We start from the raw sequence: 21,448 nt of genomic DNA on the forward strand, positions 1-21,448 counted from the left end.
TAGTTTTAGAAAGAAAAAGGGAAACAAATCAGCAATCTAAGATCCCCCGTACACCCCCTTTCCTTTTCCCTTAAAGGGAACATTTCCCAACATTTTTCATTTCCACTTATTCCAATAGGACAGTTTAGCAGTGTGCTAAATACAAGTATTATGATCATAACATTAAACAACATACCTTGATTCTATGTGAAGTATTTTTTTTCCCCTTTCAGGTTGCATTTGCAATTTCTCACTGTTCCTCTCAGTGTTAGATGCACATTTCTGGATGATACAGAGCCATAGAGAGTTTTTTGAGTTATGCTACTGATTGGTTAATTGATGAAAATCCTTTGGATTGTACCTCAATTACTTGTTCTCAAAAGAACAGGGGATTTTCTGATTATATACCTTGACTATTAATACAGCAACTAATTAATTCTGTACAGAATGGAAAATGATCAAGGCTTTTACAGTTTTTTTATATGCATATATCCAACAAGGCACGTTTTAAAATCTTCCCTGTTTATATATGTTTTGCTCTTACTGTGTAAAATCTACCAACAGCATCTTTGGGGAGGGGAACAGGAGGGGGAGGGAGTGTAACTATCCTGTTTTACAAAGTTAGAACACAAATATTGTGTCACAGATTAACAATAAATCATAGACAAGGATAATAAGGTCCCAGAGGTTGTGGAGAGGGAGAGATGGGCACAAGCCAAAGTAGTTAAACTTTATACCACTTCAGAAAATTATTTGTAGCAGGCTTCGATGCTCACTTTAACTTCTCGGATCCAGGTCATAAAATGCTTTTGCAAAGTGGTTATCTCATAGTGCTTCCAAACCAAGACCACTTTAGGTGCTGTAAATTTGGCACATCTGACACCTGCGTCAATAAGGAATACGGGCCAATATCAGTATGGATTGCTGCTAATCAAAGAACATCCATGGAAGACAGTGGAACTATGATGTATTGAATGGTGTATTAGCCTGTATTATTAGTCAGTATACTGAACTTCTAAGCAATGTATTATAACCCTCAGAAGGCCAACGGTTTTCCTGCTCAGGGCTGAGGTCCAGGAGCCAAGGCACAAGCCAAGGCATGAGCTGGAGCCAACAGTGTATCATAGATGTTGTTCCAGCAAAGGTAGTGAGTGAACTGAGACTGTAAAATACTACTGCAACAAGGTGGCCCATCCCCTCAAAAACAGTAGGGCTCCAGCTCCAGACTGAGAAATCCCAGGAAATATGGGGGCAGAGCCTGGTGAGGACAGGGTTTGGGGAAGGGAGGGACTTCAGTGGAGTATGATATCATACAGCCCACACTCCAAAGCAGCAATTTTCTCTGGCACCCGGAGATCAGTTTTAATTCCAAGAGATCTCCAGGTCCCACTTGGAGGTTGGCAACTCTATGCTATCAGCACTTAAAAGTGCTGTGCCCAGGGACAGTGCTAGGACTTTTACTGCTCCAGGCAAAACCTTGCCCCCCGCCCCTGACTTCCAGTCAGGGGGGGGGGGGGACGTGTGGCAGCAGGTATGCCCGGAGGGTGGCTCCAAGTGTGTCCTCTGCCACAGTGCTCCACCTGCTCCAGCTCCGCTCAGACTTCCCGCATCACAGGAAGCCTGATTGGGGTCAGGGGAATGCTACAAAACTTACATACCGTGTTCCTTGCAAGGAGCGTGCTACGCTAGTGCCCACCCAGCTCTTTTTTTTGGGGGGGGGAGGAAAATATTGTTCTAGGAATTGTAAAACTAAAGACTCCCCATACCATATGTGGTGGGAATGTCACACAGTGTCAAACTTTTGGAATAAAGTGGTAGAGCAAATAAAGCATATTCGATTTAATTATTCCAGTGGATTTTAAACTTATTTTATTTGATATCTGGTCTGATAAATTGATGAGCAAAGATCAGGAATCTTTGATCTCGACAATGTTGGCGATAGCTTGTATGACGATTGCTAAAAATTGGAAACCCCCACATACTCCCATGATTGAAATGTGGTATGATAAGTTATGGGATCAGTATGTAATGGGTAAGACAATGGATAACCCTTTCTTTGAAAATGATACTGATTTGGCTATAGATTATTATTTGCTTTGGGTCCCAGTTTTGGAATGTTTTGAGAATATTTCTTTTTTTCCTAATAGAATAAATTGTAGGCATTCTCTTAATTCTTAATGTCTAGCATATTATGTATTGCTTTTGTAAATTGTTTGTTACATGCAACTAATGATCTAATTTGGACTCTTGTATGTTGGATTTGTATTTCTGTTATTTGTTTTCCCTATGTTCCCTATGTTCTCTATGTTCTCTGTGTTCCCCTTGTGTTGGTTTGGATTCAATAAAATAATTTTAAAAAATTTTAAAAAGTAATGTACGAGGTCACCACAGAGGGCGGGTCCATGATTAGGCAGCACATCGACCAGCTAAGGTCACAGAAGGCACCAGAGGACAAGATCAAGGATAACAGCCCGAGTGACCAGCCAGCCATTTTGGCTTCTCCAGCAACCGAATTGGCCGTAGCAGAGGCCCTGACTCCAGCACTCCTGACCAAGCCAGAGGTCTCTGTGAATTCTGAACCCCTGGCTGAAATCCCAGCATCACCAGCCCCTCTGCTCGCCACAGCTGAAGCAGCGACCGCTCCTTCGCCCACTTCGGCACTCAGGCAGTCAATGCGGGAGCACCGCAAGCCTGCCCACCTGAGTGACTATGTCTGCTGAGGCTTGGAAAGTTGGAGGAAAGGGATGTTATGTATGAGGATTCAAGTGAGGATTGATATGGGTGTTCCTGTCTGGCTCATTGGAGCCATTAGAATGGAGCTTGGGGACTTGGGAACAATGGGCAGCAGGATCCAAATCCCTGCTGTCCTGCTCCAATCACAGCCCCTGCTCCAATAACATCAATTGCGCGGTAACTCTGAGTTGTATATAGCTGGCTTCTTTGGCCCAGTCTTCAGTCTTTAAGTGCACCCTATATACTATGCTGTACCTAATAAAGAGCTAACAATCACTACCATCTTGCCTCTTCATTGCATTGAACCCACTATATTATAATAAGTTTCAGCTTCACACAAAGTCACTTAGTAACTCATGCATGCGTTTTGCATTTTTTAAACTGTGCCTTAACTTTCAACCAACCAAGATGTGCCAATTCACAATCTCAGTCTGTGTGTCATAAGAAATGGAACTTGTTAATTTTATATAAAACTTGTTCTCTATGGCACCATTCTGGGAGCAGTTGATTTACCTGGATAAAGCTGCTCTCCTTTTATTGCAATAAAAGCTACTTTGTTCTTCAGTTGATCCTGACTGTATGTGTGAACTGGGCAACCACACATAGAGAAATCACCCTTTGTGTGCAACACTTCTCATCTCATTTACAATATAGAGAGAGCTATGACTATTTCACACCTCAGGTCCTCTCTCACACTCATACAGAATCAGCAGATAAGGTAGCCCAGCCCCACTTATTAACAGACCTTCACTTGAACACTTCACTGTGACTGATTCCCCACTAGGCTTGTTCCGGTGTCGGAGCTCTTCCCCCACCCTCCGCAATGCTTCCGTCCGATTTCGCACAAGCTGCCACATTGCAGCAACTTGCCCCCCCCCCTCGTTCCCATGGCAAGCAAGATCCTCTGAAAACTGGTTTCTGCTTATGCGAAATCAGACGGAAGTGTCAGGGAGCTCTGATGCTGGAAGAAAGTGGGGAGTCGGTCTGAGAGATTGGGGATAAAGGCTCATACACTGTTCCATTCACATGCTGCTGCCACTTACTCATATTTTATAATATACAGAGAGACCAAGACACTATTTTGTTTGTTTTTGTTTCGTTCCCTGAGACACATGGCCCACTCATTTAAATAAACAGTTAACTTTTATTTATGGTTTGAACATAACACTGAAGAAAGTAACGTAGATGTAACAATGTTTGATTTCCAGTTGAAATTTGAATTGTTTCCCTATTTCAGCAATTGGGATTCATTGCTACCAATTGATTCTTTTCATCCAGCTCTAAGCATCTCTTCTCCACAATTCCACTCTATTAGACATACTCTTTTCCCTCTCAGTTCCCTGAGTTTAAACCCACAATTGCTCTTCTAACTGCTGTTTTCCAACTGCCAATCCATCAACATTCTGTCAGTTCTCATTGGTTGCTCTTAGGGTGAGGCAGAAGCTAACCTGTCCATTCCAGCACTGAGCAAGCCAGGGAATATAGATGTATCTAGCAGGCTCCCAGAATCTCCCCTCTGACCCCTTCCAGTTTGGTGTAGTGGTTAAGTGTGTGGACTCTTATCTGGGAAAACCGGGTTTGATTCCCCACTCCTCCACTTGCACCTGCTGGAATGGCCTTGGGTCAGCCATAGCTCTGGCAGAGGTTGTCCTTGAAAGGGCAGCTGCTGTAAGAGTCCTTTCAGCCCCACCCACCTCACAGGGTGTTTGTTGTGGGGGAGGAAGGTAAAGGAGATTGTAAGCCGCTCTGAGATTTGGAGTGGAGGGTGGGATATAAATCCAATATCTTCTTTTTCTTCCAATCAACCAAGTAACGGAGCCATCCTCTATGGATGCATGAATCTAGGATGTGCTGGATCTCATATTTTTTCTCTCTTGTCATCTGTACCAGTAGTCATGGGAATTACTGCCAGAGTGAAGTCAATGTTAATTAGTAATTACATCTAGAGCAGTGGTGTCAAACTCATTTGTTATGAGGGCTGGATCTGACATAAATGTCACCTTGTTGGGCCAAGCCATGCATGTGAATAGCTCCATTATGTAATATTTATAATTTTATAGTTTTAGTGCTATATTGTTTTATTGATTTAATATGTACTCCTTGGTTGTTGTTAGCCGCCCTGAGTCCATTCACGGGGAGGGCGGGATATAAATTTTAAAATAAATAAATAAAATGCCGTAAAATGTAACATGAGGTACCAGAGATATGCCAAATGGCAAAGCAGGCTTTATTGGGTTAGGTGTGATATGCAAAGGGGTAGTAGGCCTGGCAGGGGGGGGAGAAAAGAGTTGTGGACCAGATTAAAGCCAGGGGCAAGCCAGTTCTGGCCCATGGGCCATATGTTTGACACCCATGGACTAAATGAAACTGAAAGAATGCATTAACTTGCACCTTCAGCACCAATGCTGGATCCATCATAGCATCAATTAGGAGAGCCAGTTTGGTGTAGTGGTTAAGTGTGCGGACTCTTATCTGGGAGAACCGGGTTTGATTCCCCACTCTTCCATGTCAGCTATGTGCATTGAAGCTTGTCTTTATTACCTTAAATGTTTATCTGATGCTAACTAACACCCTCGCACCTTGCCTCACTAACCCTGAAACTGTAACGAAATGTGAAAAATAGCTGGGAGAGACAGTCCAGGTGCCAGAGAGCTTTCCAGAGAGCTTTGAAGTGTTAAACATCTAGCTAGTTCTCAGGCCGGGCTAGCAAGGCCACAGCGGGGAGGAGAGACAGGCCATGCCGGGGAGATAACAGATAAGAGAAATGCTCACTGTCAACGAGACAGCCCAGGTTTTATTATGGGAAGCAACTTAAGGCTCCTTGCTTTGATGTGTACCCATAAATGCTTATGCTTGAATCCCTTTCGTCATTAGTATCAATGACTCTGCGCTGTGCAACATTGTTGTAATCAATACATGGAAACTTATTTTTAAACTAAATTAAGTCTATTCATTCTTGGAACTTCAATGCCCCTACGCTGACACTCCACTTGCACCTGCTAGCATGGCCTTGGGTCAGCCATAGCTCTGGCAGAGGTTGTCCATTGTTCACACCCTCCCAACTAAGCACATTGGTAACCATGCGTGCACAGAGCCGGAAGAAATAGGAGCCCCCTGACGGGCTCCTAACTGAACTGAAACAAGCTTTCCTCAACAGTCCCCCAGAGGAGGATTTACAGTTAACAAAAGCAGAGGATGGGTTTTGACGTCAAGTGAAGAAACTCCGACCGCAGCCCACAATTCGTTGCTAAATTTTGTTCACACCTCTGTGAACTAGTGGGAATGGAACAAGGGCTCAGCTTAGCCTACCACCCACAGACAGAAGGACAGATGGAACGCACCAACGTGGTGCTTGAACAGTTCTTACGTTGCTATATGTCATTCCAACAAGACAATTGGGTGACTCTACTACCCTTTGCAGAGTATGCTTACAACAACAGCATACATAGAGCCACTAAAGTGAGCCCATTCCAAGCAGTGTATGGATATGAAAGCAGACCATTCCCTGAACTTGCCCCCTCCCTCGTCAGCCCCCGCAGACTTTACGGAATGGTGGCAAGGGATAGTGGGAGGCTGGGAAATTATTAGTAAACAACTGCAGAGGGCACAAGAAGCCTACAAAACACAATATGATAAAAAGCACTCTGAATTTTGGAACTTAGCCGTGGGAGATAAGGTGTACATTTTGACCAAACACTTGCCAACGCGCAAAACTGCAAAAAATTGGGGATGAAATATTTGCTACCTTTCCCAATCAAAAGGATTATAAATAAGGTAACTGTTGAACTGGAACTGCCAGAAAACCTTAAACATGTCTACCCTTGTTTTCATGCTAGCTACTTGAAGAAAGACCCTGGACCCTTGCGTTGGCATCCCCAGACAGAACTACCACCCCCGACTCTGGTTCGTGGTCAGATTCATCATGAAGTGCAAGAAATCTTTGATGCCAAGATCAAACGTGGTGAACTGTTCTATCCCATCAAATGGACTCATTTCCCCTTAAGTCAGGCTGAGTGGGTCAGTTCCAGAAATACCAACTGCAAGGCTTTAATTAAAGACTTTTACAACAAACATCCTAATAAACCCAGGGGAAAGGGGTCTTTGGGGGGCAGAATATCAAGAGTCATTCCATCTTGTTCCTCTTTTCATGTGTATTCAATTGTATAATGTTAGGCTGTACTTCCATGCTATGCTGCGCTTGCTTTGCCTTTGATATAACTGTAACTTGTTGCTTATCTGGAGGGAGGATGGTATGTCTGGGAATTAACTATTTGCTAGGTAACCAAGGGCAAGAGCTGGAGGAGATGCGAACCATGAACTGATAGCGAGCACCTGCAGTGATGAGAGCTTTGCAAAAACCCTGTGCAAAACTCCCGCTTTTGTTTGGCGCACTTTATAACGGTCAGGTTTATAAGTTGGGGGGACTGACAGAGAGGTCAGTTCTGACAACGCATGTGTATGCTCATGAATCTGGAATAAAGATCTTGAATTTCAACAGTCTTTTCCTTGACTCTGGGTCTGACAATTGGCTTCCCCCTATTTGATCAACTGTATTGAAAGTGCTAACATTGAAACTAGAACAATCTCTGATCATTCTCTAGTTGTTTGTGATTTGCTAACACAGGAATCTGATGGGAAAGGTCCTAATTGGTCCCTAAATAAACTACTTTTGTCAAGTGATTGGATAAGTAAGGAAATTACAGAACAAATCCAATCTTATTTTTCTCTTAATTCTCAATGTGGAGTGTTGCAGGCCTATGTATGGGACGCTTTTAAAGCAATTATGAGGAGAATCTAATTTCAATAGCTTCAGTTTGTAACAAAGCCAAAAGGAAATCCATCAATGACTTACAAGTCCACATTTCAGCGCTGGAAGCCAAGCATTCAAATTATGGGGGGGGGGGGGGACTCTTAAAAAATTAGACTTCGTCCATTCAGGAAAAACTTTTGTTTCTGAAACAAAGATTTGTGACAAAAACCTCTAAGTCGGTCAAACTCCTAAAATATTGTATTGCCCAGGAAAGGGTTCAAAATTTAATTCATGCAATCAGAACTCCTCAGGGGCAAGTTTATTCTTCTTCAAAAAAAATCTCTGAAACTTTTTAAAATTTTTATAGTACACTTAATGAATCTACTAATTCAAATCCCCAACATACTAGAAATTACTTAAATTCCATTAATTTTAAGTCCTTTCTTACTGATGATCGTGCTAAGTTTTTGGAAGAACCTTTCAATATAACTGAATTAAGTAATGTTATCTCAAAAATTAGAAGTAATAAGGCCATAGGTAGAGACGGAGTCCCCATTGAATTTTATAAACGTTTCAAATCTGTTCTTTTACCATCTTTACTAGACACTGGTAACTCGGTTCTAGATGAAGGCAAACTTCCATCAAGCTGGATAGAGTCTAGAATGATTGTAATTCTGAAACCTGGTAAGGACAAGCTCAACCCAGCATCCTATTGTTCCATTTCTGTTCTTAATCATGATTTCAAAAATTTTTCATCCCTTCTTGCAGAACATTTAAAAAAGATTATTACTCATTATATTCACCCTGACCAGGCTGGTTTTATACCTGGCTGCTCCATTACAGACAATATTCACAAGTTAATTAATTTGATTCATTTTGGCAAGTCTCTTTCTACACCAGCTCTAATTCTTCCGTTGGACGCTGAAAAAGTGTTTGACAAAGTAGAAGTAAATTATTTAAAAACTTTATTAAATTATATGAATTTTGGCCCTCGTTTCCTTAATTCTATTCAAGCCATTTATAGCAACTCCTCCACCCAAATTAGTATTAACTTTTTCCGATCAGATGAATTACAGTTAAATAGAGGTACCCACCAAGGTTGTCCCCTTTCCCCGCTTTTATTTACTCTTTCTATACAGCCTTTTGCTTATTTAATTTGGAATACTCAGGAGATTGAAGGCATTCAGGTTGGTAATGTCATGTATAAAGCAAGTCTCTTTGCAGACGACATGGTATTTTATTTATCAAACCCCCTTAACTCTTTAACAATATTAAAAGAGAAACTTGATGAATTTAGCAAACACTTGGGTTTTACTATCAATTTCAATAAATCAGAAATTTATCCGATTAAGGTACCGCATGATCTTAAAGAAGCCATTGTGTCTACACTGCCCTTTAAATGGGTAACGTCAACATGGAGACATATAGGTATTTTATTTTCCTTAAACTTATTTGATTTATACCAAATCAACTATGGCCCTGTAAGTAAAGCAATGACTCGGTCTCTAGGGGAATGGACTAAACTGCACTTCTCATTTTTTGAAAAAATTGATCTTATTAAATCTTTTCTGCTTCCTCGCCTTCTTTTCCTGTTCCAAAATCTCCCTATTCAGCTACTACAAAAGGATGTGCATAACTGGCAGTCTCAATGGACTTCCTTCATTTGGAACAAGAGGAAACCTAGAATCTCATTGTCTCTCTTAGCTAAATCACGTAAGTATGGTGGTCTAGGTGTCCCATTAATAGATAAATACTTTATTGCGGCTCAACTGAGATATATTGTGTTCTATGTCTCACCTTTTCCCACTCCGGAGTGGGTACAAATTGAAAAGGCCAGTATGCCTAACGTTTTGTTACATGAATTCATTTGGAACTCTAAAGCTGACAGAAAAGAACATCCCATTTCTAATCCTTTCTTAAAATTTACTTTGAACCTATGGGACCAATGGAGAAACACTATCTCCAGCTACTTCCCCTGTAATGGCCTTCCTTGGTCAGTCCTGGTTCCTTCCCAGAAGGGACAAAGCAGAATTCAAAATATAGATGGACCATAATATTTTCAGACTTACTGATGTAATGACCAATGGTAAATTTAGTACCCTGTCTCAATTGAAACTTAAACATAAAATTAAAATTCTGTGGTTCCAATATTCACAATTGCACCATACATTACACCGAATAGTTCCCCTAATCATGTGTAACAGATCTCTTAACTCTTTTGAAAAATTAAAACAGGGACTAGAGCCATAAAGGGTGTTATTTCAATTTTATATTCTCTTTTAAATCATAAACAGTGGATCAGTCCTTCCAAACAACAAAATTCTTGGCTAAAAGCATTTTATTACACTTTGGCAATCATTTTTATTTAAATCAAAGTCATACTATTTTAGGTTACAAAATTACAAAATTTTTGCAAGGTGATATGTCACCCCTGTGATGCTATTTAAAGGCAAGTCAAAGGTTAACCCAAACTGCTGAAAAGGCTGTGGTCGGTCAGGATCTTTTTTGCATTGCTGGTGGGAGTGCCTTGAGGTATTGGCTTTCTGGAAGAAGGTCCTAGGAAAAATAACAGAAATAGTTGGGTTTTCTAGTCCATATACATTAGAGTCTATTCTTTTGAACTTTTGGCCAGATTCTAATCTCTCATCTCTTCAGAAAGAGATACTAGCTTTATTATTATTGGCTGGGAAAATTGTTTTAGCCAGTCTTTGGAAATCACCTAAAGTCCTTATATTGAAGTGCTGGTTTAATAAAATTTGGGACATTCTTATACATGATAAGTTGGCAACTTATATTTCAATCCAAGATAACCCAAAATCAGGTGATTGGTTTTTAGAAAGATGGTTTGTCTTTTTTGGAGTATGTTAATAATAAAGAGTCTAATGTTGGTTCTATGCCATCTAAATACTTGAATATTATGCTTTATTAATGGTTTGTTGAAATTTTATATGGAACTGTGCCTTGTGGTTGAATAATGTATCATATAGCACTTTGTTTATTACCTACCTTTTCTTCATAGTAATATCTAGTTTTGCTATATTGCAAAATTTGTCTCTGGCATGCCGGAGGTTGTATTCTTGTTGGTATTTTTTGTTGCTTTTATATAAAAGTTTTAAAATAAAATTTAAATTATAAAAAAATAACAAATTAATGCTAGTTGACATGGCTAGGGATCAACACTATTCTCCAAAAAGATGGATGAGACATTGATACAAATAAAGAGAAATCAACTGATGGGTAAGTCTTTAGGAATCACCTCAACTGGTCCTTTGGCCTACAAGCAGAGGTTGTTCATTAGGCAGTTTTGGCATTCTTACGAAGGGGAGCAGAGATCCTACATACCACCTCATCCTGAGTATCCTTCTCACTAAGGTTTTCAACAACAGCACCAATTTAACAAATTTCCCAGGGCCAAGGCTATTCAAGTCTATAAGTGGAAAGAACCTTGGTGCTTGGGGGGGGGGGGCACAGTGGGAGGGCTTCTAGTGTCCTGGCCCCACTAGTGGACCTCCTGATGGCACCTGGGTTTTTTAGCCACTGTGTGACACAGAGTGTTGGACTGGATGGGCCATTGGCCTGATCCAACATGGCTTCTCTTATGTTCTAACCACAGGCCCAGGATAAGGCTGCTTTCTGACTATCTGAGGATAACCCTGAGAGACTGACAAATGTTATGAATAGATTAAATGTGTATTTTAAAATATGGCAATCCATAACGATGCATGGGTGCTCATGATAGTTGAGCAAGGATATAAAGTAGAGCTCTCATCCTAACTGCTGCTTCACTTAGTCAGAGAAGCTGTGAACAACCATTTGCCTCAGCTACAGGTGGAAGTGGACCCACTCCTGGTTAAGGGTGCTTGAGAGGAAGTTATTACCCCAGTTTCCCCAGCAAGTTTCTATTCTCACTTTTTTCTTTTCCAAAAGAAAGATGGCAGGAATAGGCCAATTTTGGATTTAAGAACTTTGAACAAATTTTTACAGGTTGCTAGGTTTCACATCTTTGAGCAGACTTCGGAGGATGGTGGAAGACAGGAGGCCTGGCATGACTTTGTCTATGGGTCGCAAAGAGTCGGACTCGACTGAACAACAACAAGGTTTCACATCATTTTGTTAACATCAGTTCTACAGTTATTAATGAAAAGTTTGTGGTTTTCAGTGCTTGATTTGAAAGACGCTTATGTTCTCCCCTTGGGTTTAGCGGCTGCTCTGCAAGCCTTCATGAAGTCTATGGCACCACTGGTCACTTTTCTTAAGTTACAGAGTTGCACATTATGCCCGTATTTAGTGTTAGAGAAGTGACAGCCTGCTAACAGTCTAGTTACTGTAAATACTGTTAAAAATAGTGGTTTAGTCCACTTGTACCCTAGCTGTGGTGCATCCTTTAGTGTTTAGAGTTTATTAAATGTTTTCTCTTGCAGTTCAGTCTACCTCTTGTTGTTTGTCTATTGTTGCTGTGTGTTAAGTGCTTGTGCTCTCTGTCATGTTAGTGGCCTGCAGTCAGTTATTGTCTTTCTGGAAAATTCCATTATAGGAAATTCACTAAAAGCAAATTCCAAAATGTAAATTAAATCATTTCCTAAACTCTGCCAATAATTAGACAATTGGTTGATAGTTGCCTCTTCTAAAGAGCAAGTTGTCAAGGACCTGGCATTTATCACCCAGACTTGTGAAGGGTTAAGTTTAGATATAAAATGGCAAATGTCTAAGCTCCAGCTATCTCAGTTGGTATAATTTATAACACAATTTTAGACTCTGTATCCGGAAAAGAGTTTCTACTGCCTGTTTAGGGTGCTGCAGTTAGGTCCATGGTCAAATGTTTTATGACTAACCATTTTCAGAAAGCCAGATGTGTTCATTGCTTGCAGGGCTGGCCCTGCCACTGGGATCATCTAGGGCGCTGGTCTTCAGAGTGTGCCAAATTGGACACACGTTTTTCCCACAATTCATCTGTTTTTGGAAACTGGTTATCAATGTGAGGGTGGGCACCAGAAGTTAGTCTTGCCTAGATGCCAGATAGTTTAGGGTCAGCCCTGCTCCTCTCTAGCAGCGCTCCCTGTAACCAGAATACTCATGAGACCACTGCAACCGTGGTTTGTGAATCATTTTAAGCTGAATATACATTCATCTCACTGGAGATTTTTTATCCCTAGAAATGGCATCCGATCATTATCTAAGTGGACAAACAATCACAACCTCTTTATGGAGACTCCATTTGGATTAATCCTTCATGTGGTTGTATACCACTGATGTTTAATGACTGGTTGGGGGGTTGCTTTCGTGGGTTTTCAATAGAATAAAAGTTTATTATAGCCAAAGGCTGTTACAATCTGACACATATAACATAGTTACAACCATCAACATAATTACAAACATCAGCATAAAAATAATCTAATCAAAAAGCACAAATCAAATAAAAAGCATTTCCCTCTTTAGATGCAGTTCCAGCCCATCTTTTCTTGGCTGCTAAAACCAACAGTGACACTCTATCAGAAACAAATAGATCAGCATCTGAAAAAAGAAAAAGCAGCTTCTTAATCTGAAGAAAAATTTAAGCCCATTAAAAGCACTCTGATAAATTTTGTTCTGGCCTCTCTATAGAGAGGTTAGGATGTGTGTGATAGGTCCTCTGGATCTGGAGCTCCGCAAATGCAAAGAATAATGTCCAGCTAGCAAAACTGTTGACATAGTTTGAAACTGAACTGAAGTAAAGGCTATTTTGAGATTATGGGTAGAGATATTAACCAAGTAAGAAGCTCTGTCATGGTTGCCTTTAATCAGGTTGAACCATTGGAAGAATTTGAACTGGGAAATGGACTGCCTGTCTGCTGCATCATCACATTTAAACAGCCAGTCATGAATACTGAAACCAGTTATGGGTACACCATGAGTGTCATCCAGTATGGAATAGCAGTGGAGGATGTTATTATAGCAGGCTATCTGGGCAGCATCATTTTGCAACATCATTGTATAACATTACCTGCAAAGTAAATTGGTGGTATCCAATGTTTCTTCTAAGCTCAGTAGTCTCATAAGCGAAGTTTTACCTCATGAGCCAAAAATGGTGCTAGCTTTAAATTTATGAGCTGGCCCAAAAAAATTTTTTTTCTTTTAAAAATCAGTTTACAGACAGACAAAATATACAAACATAACATATAAACTATTCTTTGTATTACAATCCATATATCTATATGGAACTTATATGGAACTTAGATTTATATTACTTATAATTATTTTAAACTATAGTTTAAGGATGATGTAAAAATAACTGTAAATAGTATAAAGTCAAGTTCATTACAGAAAATGTTTCAATTTAATTTCTCTCTTCTTCCTTTCTCTGTTTTCTGGAAATTGTAAACACTGTCAATATTAATATTATTCCCAGTTGACATGTGCAGTTTAATTCTCATTAAGTTCTCCAGGTGACCTATATCTAATCTTAGTTTTGATGGTATTTATCAATCTTCTCTCACAATCAGCACTTGTAATTCATTCTCTGGGAATGTTTTGTCCATTCATTTTCTGGGAATCTTTTGTCCATTCATTTTCTGGGAAACTTTTGTCCATGTGGTCATAAGTTTGTCAAATGAAATGGAGAATGGCATCAATATTTATTGTAGTAGAGTTATAAGATTAAATTAGATCTTGTACAGTGTCACTGAAATGGACTTTATCTCCCAGGTACTGAAATCCAATTTCCTGATTTTGGCTTTGGTGAACTGAAATGCTTCCACAGTAATCAAAGAGCAATTCTACAGAATTTCACAAAGTTCTGCTAAATCACCAAGAACATCACTAAGGATAAGTAATGCCACTTCGTATGCAAATTACTTTAATCTTTCAAGGCAGTATTTGTGTACTGGGTCATTATCTTTCTTGACTTGTCCTTTGCAATACTCAATTAAGGTCTCATAATTCCTAACCAAGGGTGTTTTTACATTCAGTTTGATCCAGAGTTTTAGAGTCTTCAAATCGCCTGCCACTGTTCCGTTTTACTTATTTGCCTTTTACATTTAAATGTTTCAATTTGTTGGGGGGGGGGGGTGTCTCTGATCAGAGGGCAGCCGGAATACCAGTGCTTAGTTAAATGTATACGATTGCTTGGAAATCGTGTCAACACTGCAAAAACAATACAAATTTAAATTACTAGATGAGGCAAGCAATGATATGTAAAAATTTCAAGTGCTGTCAGTTCTCATGCAAATTACTGCACCTTGCGGTGGCTTTTGGAGGAGTCTTTTAAAACGCATGAAAACTTCTACAATACAAGTTTGAAACACCTGTAGAGAAAAGACCAGATCAAAACTAGTGTGGAAAAAATGTTGCAGCAGCAGCTCGGAAACTCATCTCACTGAAACAAATGTAGATGCTTCAGACAGCAACGATGCAAAACAGTTGTGAGAATGTTAGGTAATGTAAAAGGTGAGTTTCCAATGCGGTGATAGAGAGTCGCAAACTGACAGTGTAAAAATACCCCAAGGAACTTACAGTGAAGTGTTTAGAGATCCACCTCACTTTGTTCAGTGGCCTAAATAAAACAATATCTCTGTCTGTGCATTGGCAATTTCCTCCACTCTGACTTTTTGTGGATCGATCTACTGAAGAGGGAATAAACAGTGTATATTATAGTTTCAACATCCCTGATAAATGGGGTTTTCTTTCATACATCATCTGTCCCTGAATCGTCTCGATGAACTACCCAATGCTGCTCTAGCAGGTGATTAATCAATTCACACAGAATTGTAGCAACACCATTCCACTTTCCAAGCATGACGGAGACACCTTCTGATGTGAACATAACCAGGTGATTCATTTCCAAATTATTCTCATATAAAAATTTCGTTATGGAGGCAATGTAGCAGGGGAACCCTATTTATACATTACCAAATTCTGCCGGATCAATAACGGAGGCCGCGGACACGAGGGAGCAGGAAAACAGCTTCTTTATTTAACGTGCATAAGCGCTCTATACACGGGCATCAGAGAGAGGGTCTGAACTCTCAGCTCTGAGCAGCGAATTACAGTTGCCTGCCACCTTTTATTGGGTTTCTTCTCCCCAATTGCCAACTCAATATACTACGTCACAAATATACTACGTCACATTTTTCACCACAATCCGAGTTGTTTTTCAACCGTCAGGGCCTCTGTTAGGGCCTTTCTTAGGGCCTCTGTAAACCCTGGTTCCTCTTTCTCTAGAAACATTTCAGGTTTCGTTCTATGTTTTTCAGCTTGTGGTTTTAACAAGGTCAATGACCTGTCACAGTTCCCTTTTTCTCTCTCTAAGCTAACACTCCTATGTTTCAAGCTGCTCTAGAAGATTATTTCTTGCAAACACTCTTATATATTTCTAGCATTGCTATATTGATTAGATATTGGTATTGTTTTTGGATCGATGCTACATTTCCCCTCTTTCAAACGGAGTTTGATTACTTATCATTACATCCACAAACCATCACACACATACTAAAATCAACCTACTTAAAGCCAAACATCAAACCCATAATACATTTGATAATCAATCAGCTGGCTGTTGCTCGAGGAATTTCTTCTTCTTCCCGGAGTGTAGAGCAATCGAGCTCCCTAGCTGCAACCGCACAGGAGTTGACCGCTCCACGTCCAGGGAGAGTCATTCCGATGCCTGTGGAATCCTGCCATCCCCGGTAGGCCAGGATCCAGAGGGCGTTGCCTGTGGAACCTCACTACTGCCGGTGAGTGAGGTCCAGAGGTCGGGCTTCAAGCAATCACGTCCGGGGCCGAAGCTGCACCTAGAAAGCCTATCTAGGAAAGCTTTGGTTAAAATTGCATAGTAAAACAAAATCTAGTTAAATACAAGCCTATCCTATCATCGTAACATTTCTTTCCAGGGCTGGGTTTTCTCATCTTAACAATCTTCCAAAGGGCTTCTCATGAATAAAATCACAAAGAACTAAACCTTCTTTCTTACTTAAGCATCACAAGATATGGGCAAGGCACTAAGCAATGTGTCAAGCTAAAAACTAGCTCAGAACACATTTTGACTACTTAACTCTTCCCAGGGACCAACCTACCTTTTCCTTCTTCTGTGGCGAGCTCTTACTAGCAGAGGAAAGGCAATATTTCTTCTAAGCGCAGAAAGCAAATGACTCAAAACTACTTCAAAAGGGGTCCCCTCTTCGTGACTTCACATCAGGGTTTTAACAGGTGGGATCCTCCTCCAAGCCTTCTTCTTCTTGGAAAAGCTTCTTGAGGTTCAAAAGGGCAGAAGCCGCTGCTTCTTCCTGGAGAGGCTCTTGTGGGCTCACATCTATCTCAGGGGCCAGGCCGGCTGCTTCGTCTATGTCTTCTCCGTTTCCGTGCTTGTCTCTCTCTGGTATCGCCTCAATTGCAGCTCTTACGTCTGAGGCCTCGTTCCAAGCTGTGTGGTCTTGCTTGTAGGGGGCTAGATACCATCCTGTGGCCACTCTCATGACTCTTGGTTCACGCATCGCATGCCAGTGGTGGTCGAGCACTCCCCTTCGGCCTCTTCCTCTGTCGCGGAATTGGGGAGGGGCGTCTGGGCACGAATGGATCCAGTGCCCCCTCCCGCGGCAAAAGGCGCACTCGTCGCGTGCCAATGATGGTCTCATAGCCCTGGGCCTACCCGGAGGTCGGGGCATCTTTTCTTCTTGATCGTCTGGGGGTCTTCTGCCTCTACCACGACCCTTTGAGGTCTTCTTCCCCGTTTCAAGGTCTTCCTGGGCATCTTTAAACTCTAGGGCTTCATTCAGCTCCTTAAACATCAGAAACCGTTCACGACCCTTGACTTCGAGGTTATAGGTACCCTCGTGAGTGCCGAAGGTCTTCGCAATGGTCTTCTTCCAGTGCTTCTTCCCAGCTGGAGCCGCTGTCTTTCTGGCTCGTCCCTTACGACCAACTTTAGGGGGACTATCTTCCTCCAGCTCCTGGTTCCAGTTGAGGCAGACGTCAATCTGGGCCTTCTGCGGTGGAGGGGACGATGCCATCTCCTCTCACTCCTCCAGCAATGGCGTTTAGCAACTGTACAAGAGAAGAAGCTTATTTAAACAATTCTCAAAGTCAGCCCTTTATTTTCCTGGGCAAGCCAGACCCCAATTCAGCCTTTTGCTGCTTTTCTTCACTTTTGTGGAGCCAAACTTGGTAGCTGCAAAAGTAGCCACGGTGAAAGTCGGACCAGAAGATTGGTCAGCAGATGGAGGTGGGGAGCCGGACAAGAAGGTTGTCTGACTCCCAGCGGGGACAAAAGCCGGAGCCTCAGGGTTGAGCCTGCTTCTGCTTTTGCTCTGTCCCTCGGCTGTGCTGCAGCCTTTATTGTCTTTCAGATACACGGTCTCGACTGGCCCTTCTTCCCCAAATCGGTAGGAAACTTCAAATGGGTCAATCCACACAATCAATTCTGCAGGAATACTGTCCTGGACATCCTCTACAGTCAGTCCACTTCTTCTGGCAGCTAATTCTACTACAGAGTCTCTGGTCTTCCCTATCCAAATACAGCGATAGGCGGACCCCCTTAGGGGTGTCTCTGAGTACCAGTGGCCTTCATATTTCCTCTCAAGTAACTGCTCCAATTCTTCCCTAAAATGGTCAACCCTCCTCCGTGGGAGCCAATCGTACAGGTAAAAGGTGATAACACTCAAGGCTTCCTTCACCTCCTGATACATGCCTAACGGAGATAGAGGTTGCCCTGAATGCCTCCAAGCCTAATCATGGGTCGGAAGTTGGGAAAGGGCATCACATGACTAACGTGGGTTTCCTGTGCCAACTGATGCAAGGGGCAGGGGTCTGAAGGACCAAAAAGGCAGGGAGCCTTGCATTGGGCTTAAAGGACCAGCTCCCTACAACTGAGGGCAGCAGAAAACACTGCTCCATGTCTTAAATTTAATTCCCAAGGGGTTCCTTAACTACAGTGCCTTGTCCAAGAGGTGACCATTCAGAGATGCCACACCCGGCAACTGCATACCACTCAAGCTACACACCCATATTCAATTAATGATGTGCAAGTTCAAGTAATACGCAGCCGCCGGATCCCTATGACATGAGCATGGCAATCCCATGACAATCATAAAACAAAATAAAGCATAGTTTTCCTGGTTAACAGATAGCATCTTTGGGGTTCTCCAGGAATCTCCTGGGGTAAAACACATACATTTTGCAAGTTGCTAGATAGCTGATTCACACTGGCACTTCCCGTTTTTCTAAGGGAGGGTTACGCAATACTGCAGAAATATTTCACATCACCACAAGCGGCCTTTTACACTGCCCTGCTGCTTCTAGTAATGTGAAGCGTTGATTCTGATCTTAATGTCTCCCTTCACTTCCAGCACAGGCATCCGCCTGGCTACAGAGGAAGTTTTTCTCCAGGGAATACCTGGTACTACTCACACCAGTGTCATCCAAATAAGCACATACATTATCTCCTCGCACAAGAAACTGATCAGCAAACTCTGTGCCATTTTGCCATTTCCACACTAGGCCTGTCTGTTTGGAGAGGCCAATCCAGTGGTGTACAGGGCGAGTCAGGTTCACTAGGAAACTCAGATCCCATTGTGAATCAATCAATGCCAAAGTGGCCCCAAATGCAGAGCATTTAGTCTCACTGCCATTCCAATCCCTTTCATCTTCAGATTTATAATAACATTTCCCATGGTACCCAATCCAATGTTGTGGGCAGGCAGTGGTGCCAAGAAAGGGGCATGGTGAGCAAGGCTGTGTCTTTTGGACAGCCATTACAATGATAGTTATAAGCAGAGCTGCACCCACTACGGGGACTGCTAACAATTTCTGCTTCCATAATACACTTTGGGAGCCCACAGCTGCTGTACGCTGCTGCGGGGACCCTTCTGGGACATCTAAAAAATCCAGACTCCTCATTTTCCTCCAGGAGTCTATCTATGCCACAATCCTATTTATAATCCACCCCAAACTCAGACCAATGATTTGACGAGCTGCCCTTGACTGCATTAGTCTGAGTTTGAAATAAACCAAAAAGGCGACTCGTCAAATCCTTAAAGGCGGCCCAAGGCTGGGTGGTAACTCAACCTCTAAGCTCCCTGGAGTGGCTGTCCGACCTTTGATCTTCCAAGCCAGTAGGGGACCCTCCCGAGTTTTCCTTAGGAAGCACCACCTCGTGCGTCCTACGCCTCCAGTCGGGCCCCTGATTTGACCTCCTACCAACCAAGCAGTCGTCTCCCCCTGTTCTCCTACCCACAGGCAGATATTATGCCTGTGCCTACGGGGCGCTGGAGTGCGCCAGCAGAGGGTCAGTAATCCAGGAGTGTAGACCCAGGGTCCTACCAACCTACGGAACCTCCGACGGGGGCTCCAGTGAGGCTGATCCTGCAACTGAAAGTCTGGGGAGGGGCTCATGCGGTTGTATTAGCGAGGTATCGTCGAGGTACTGGCCGACTAACTGGCAGACCACCGCTTTGGTATTAAAGGGGTCCCATCCAGCATCCAAAGTCGCTATGTACCAGGCCAGTTCAGGCTCGACCTGTGGGCTAAGGCTAAGTGAGCTCTCTCCTTCAGAGCAGCGCTTACAATTTCGTGAGTGAAAATCCTTCACGGCTAATGGGTGCTGGGCAATCAGGGGGGACCAATTCACCGCCCTTTCACAAGTTACAGGATGGGCAGTTTGGGACTTAATCTCCCAGGCACAGATGCGATCCCCCTCTTTTTGTCTAAGAAAATACCACCGCGCCCAGGTGCCACCCCCCCCAGCGAGAGTCTTCGCTCGTCGCTTAAATAGCCACCCAGTGGTTGTATCGTTGGACCCTTCCCACAATTGGACCCGAAGGTAGGGGCAAAGGGCCTCTTCCCAGCAAAGGGACAATTTATTTGGGGTGCGCACCCAGGGACGAACTATATAATAGAACTTATCGCCTGGAGCCCGAAAGTCACAATCTTCCCAATCGTAGAAATGCCTCCCCTCTTCCCTGGTAAGGGAGGGAGAACACATAAAACTCTTACTAATGAGGAGGCGCAAAAACCCTCCTTTCTTTCCCCACTTTTTCGAAAGTTCTGAAAGAAGAGTGGGGCACCCTGCCAGAAACCTACAGCAGGATGGCAAACACAAAAACAGCAGGGGCGTCCCCCAGAGTAGAAGTGCAGTTATGGTTAACCAAACAGGCAAAACATGTAAGACATATTGGACACACAGTTTCCCTAAACATTAAACACAGAATTTACCCCAAATGGAAGAAGAGGTGGCCTCTCCCTGGCGGGTGACTCAGCCGTTTTATTTGTCTTCTTCACTCAGTACCCTACCTATAGGAGGCAGAAGGGTCGAGTGCGTCCCTTCCCCTCTTCGAATGCAGCCCGTAGCCTAGCGCAGCGGCTGCATGCGGAACCGACTAAGGCCCGCCGGCAGAAGGGGCTAATACCTTCCCTTCTCCGTCGATCAGACACTGTTAGGAGGCCGCAGGCGGAAGGCGGCTATGTCCCTTCCCGCGCTGTGGGTCCTGCGAGCGCTGCTGAAGCGGGGTGTTCCTGCCCGCCCCTCAACGGAGGTGGGCTGTCAGGCGACCCGGTATGGTCACCTACCCGACCATCTCGAAGAGGTTCATTACTGCAGTCAGAGTATGACACAGGAAAAGGAACGTTGAGCACAAGGGCCGAAAACAAAGTTGCCACGGCCTCGTGGTCAAGGTTCCAGGTTGAGTTTCAAGACTCACGCCCCGGGGTCTTCTAAGCAGGGCTGGTTCCTGGTGCCCCGTTCCGCTAGGTCGATTAGGCGTGGTCGAAGGCAGCCGGCGACGGGGGAGACTGAGGACGGTCAGCCCAAAAGAGGGCTGGTGGCGCCACTACCGTTGCTCTAGTCCCACCAGTCAGCAGCAGCCGCAGTCGGCCAGGCTAATAGAACCGGCCCAATGCACCAAAATATGTAGCAGGGGAACCCTATTTATACATTACCAAATTCTGCCGGATCAATAACGGAGGCCGCGGACACGAGGGAGCAGGAAAACAGCTTCTTTATTTAACGTGCATAAGCGCTCT

At 43.0% G+C, this 21,448-nt stretch overlaps 1 protein-coding gene across 1 annotated transcript; it reads right to left on the reverse strand.

Annotated features, from left to right (window-relative positions):
- Positions 1–17,523: 17,523 nt before the first annotated feature.
- On the reverse strand, positions 17,524–18,117 carry LOC132589706 (protein Tob2-like). The gene has a single exon (XM_060262434.1). It carries the CDS (start codon positions 18,115–18,117, stop codon positions 17,524–17,526), a length of 594 nt encoding a protein of 197 aa, XP_060118417.1.
- Between the last annotated feature and the right edge of the window lie 3,331 nt (positions 18,118–21,448).

This window comes from Heteronotia binoei, chromosome 21 (genome assembly GCF_032191835.1).
Source record: "Heteronotia binoei isolate CCM8104 ecotype False Entrance Well chromosome 21, APGP_CSIRO_Hbin_v1, whole genome shotgun sequence".
NCBI lineage: Eukaryota > Metazoa > Chordata > Lepidosauria > Squamata > Gekkonidae > Heteronotia > Heteronotia binoei.

What these genes read in the sequence shown, in the direction of transcription:
- LOC132589706 (XM_060262434.1), bottom strand. Translation starts at nt 18,117, where the DNA reads ATGTATCAGGAGGTGAAGGAAGCCTTGAGTGTTATCACCTTTTACCTG.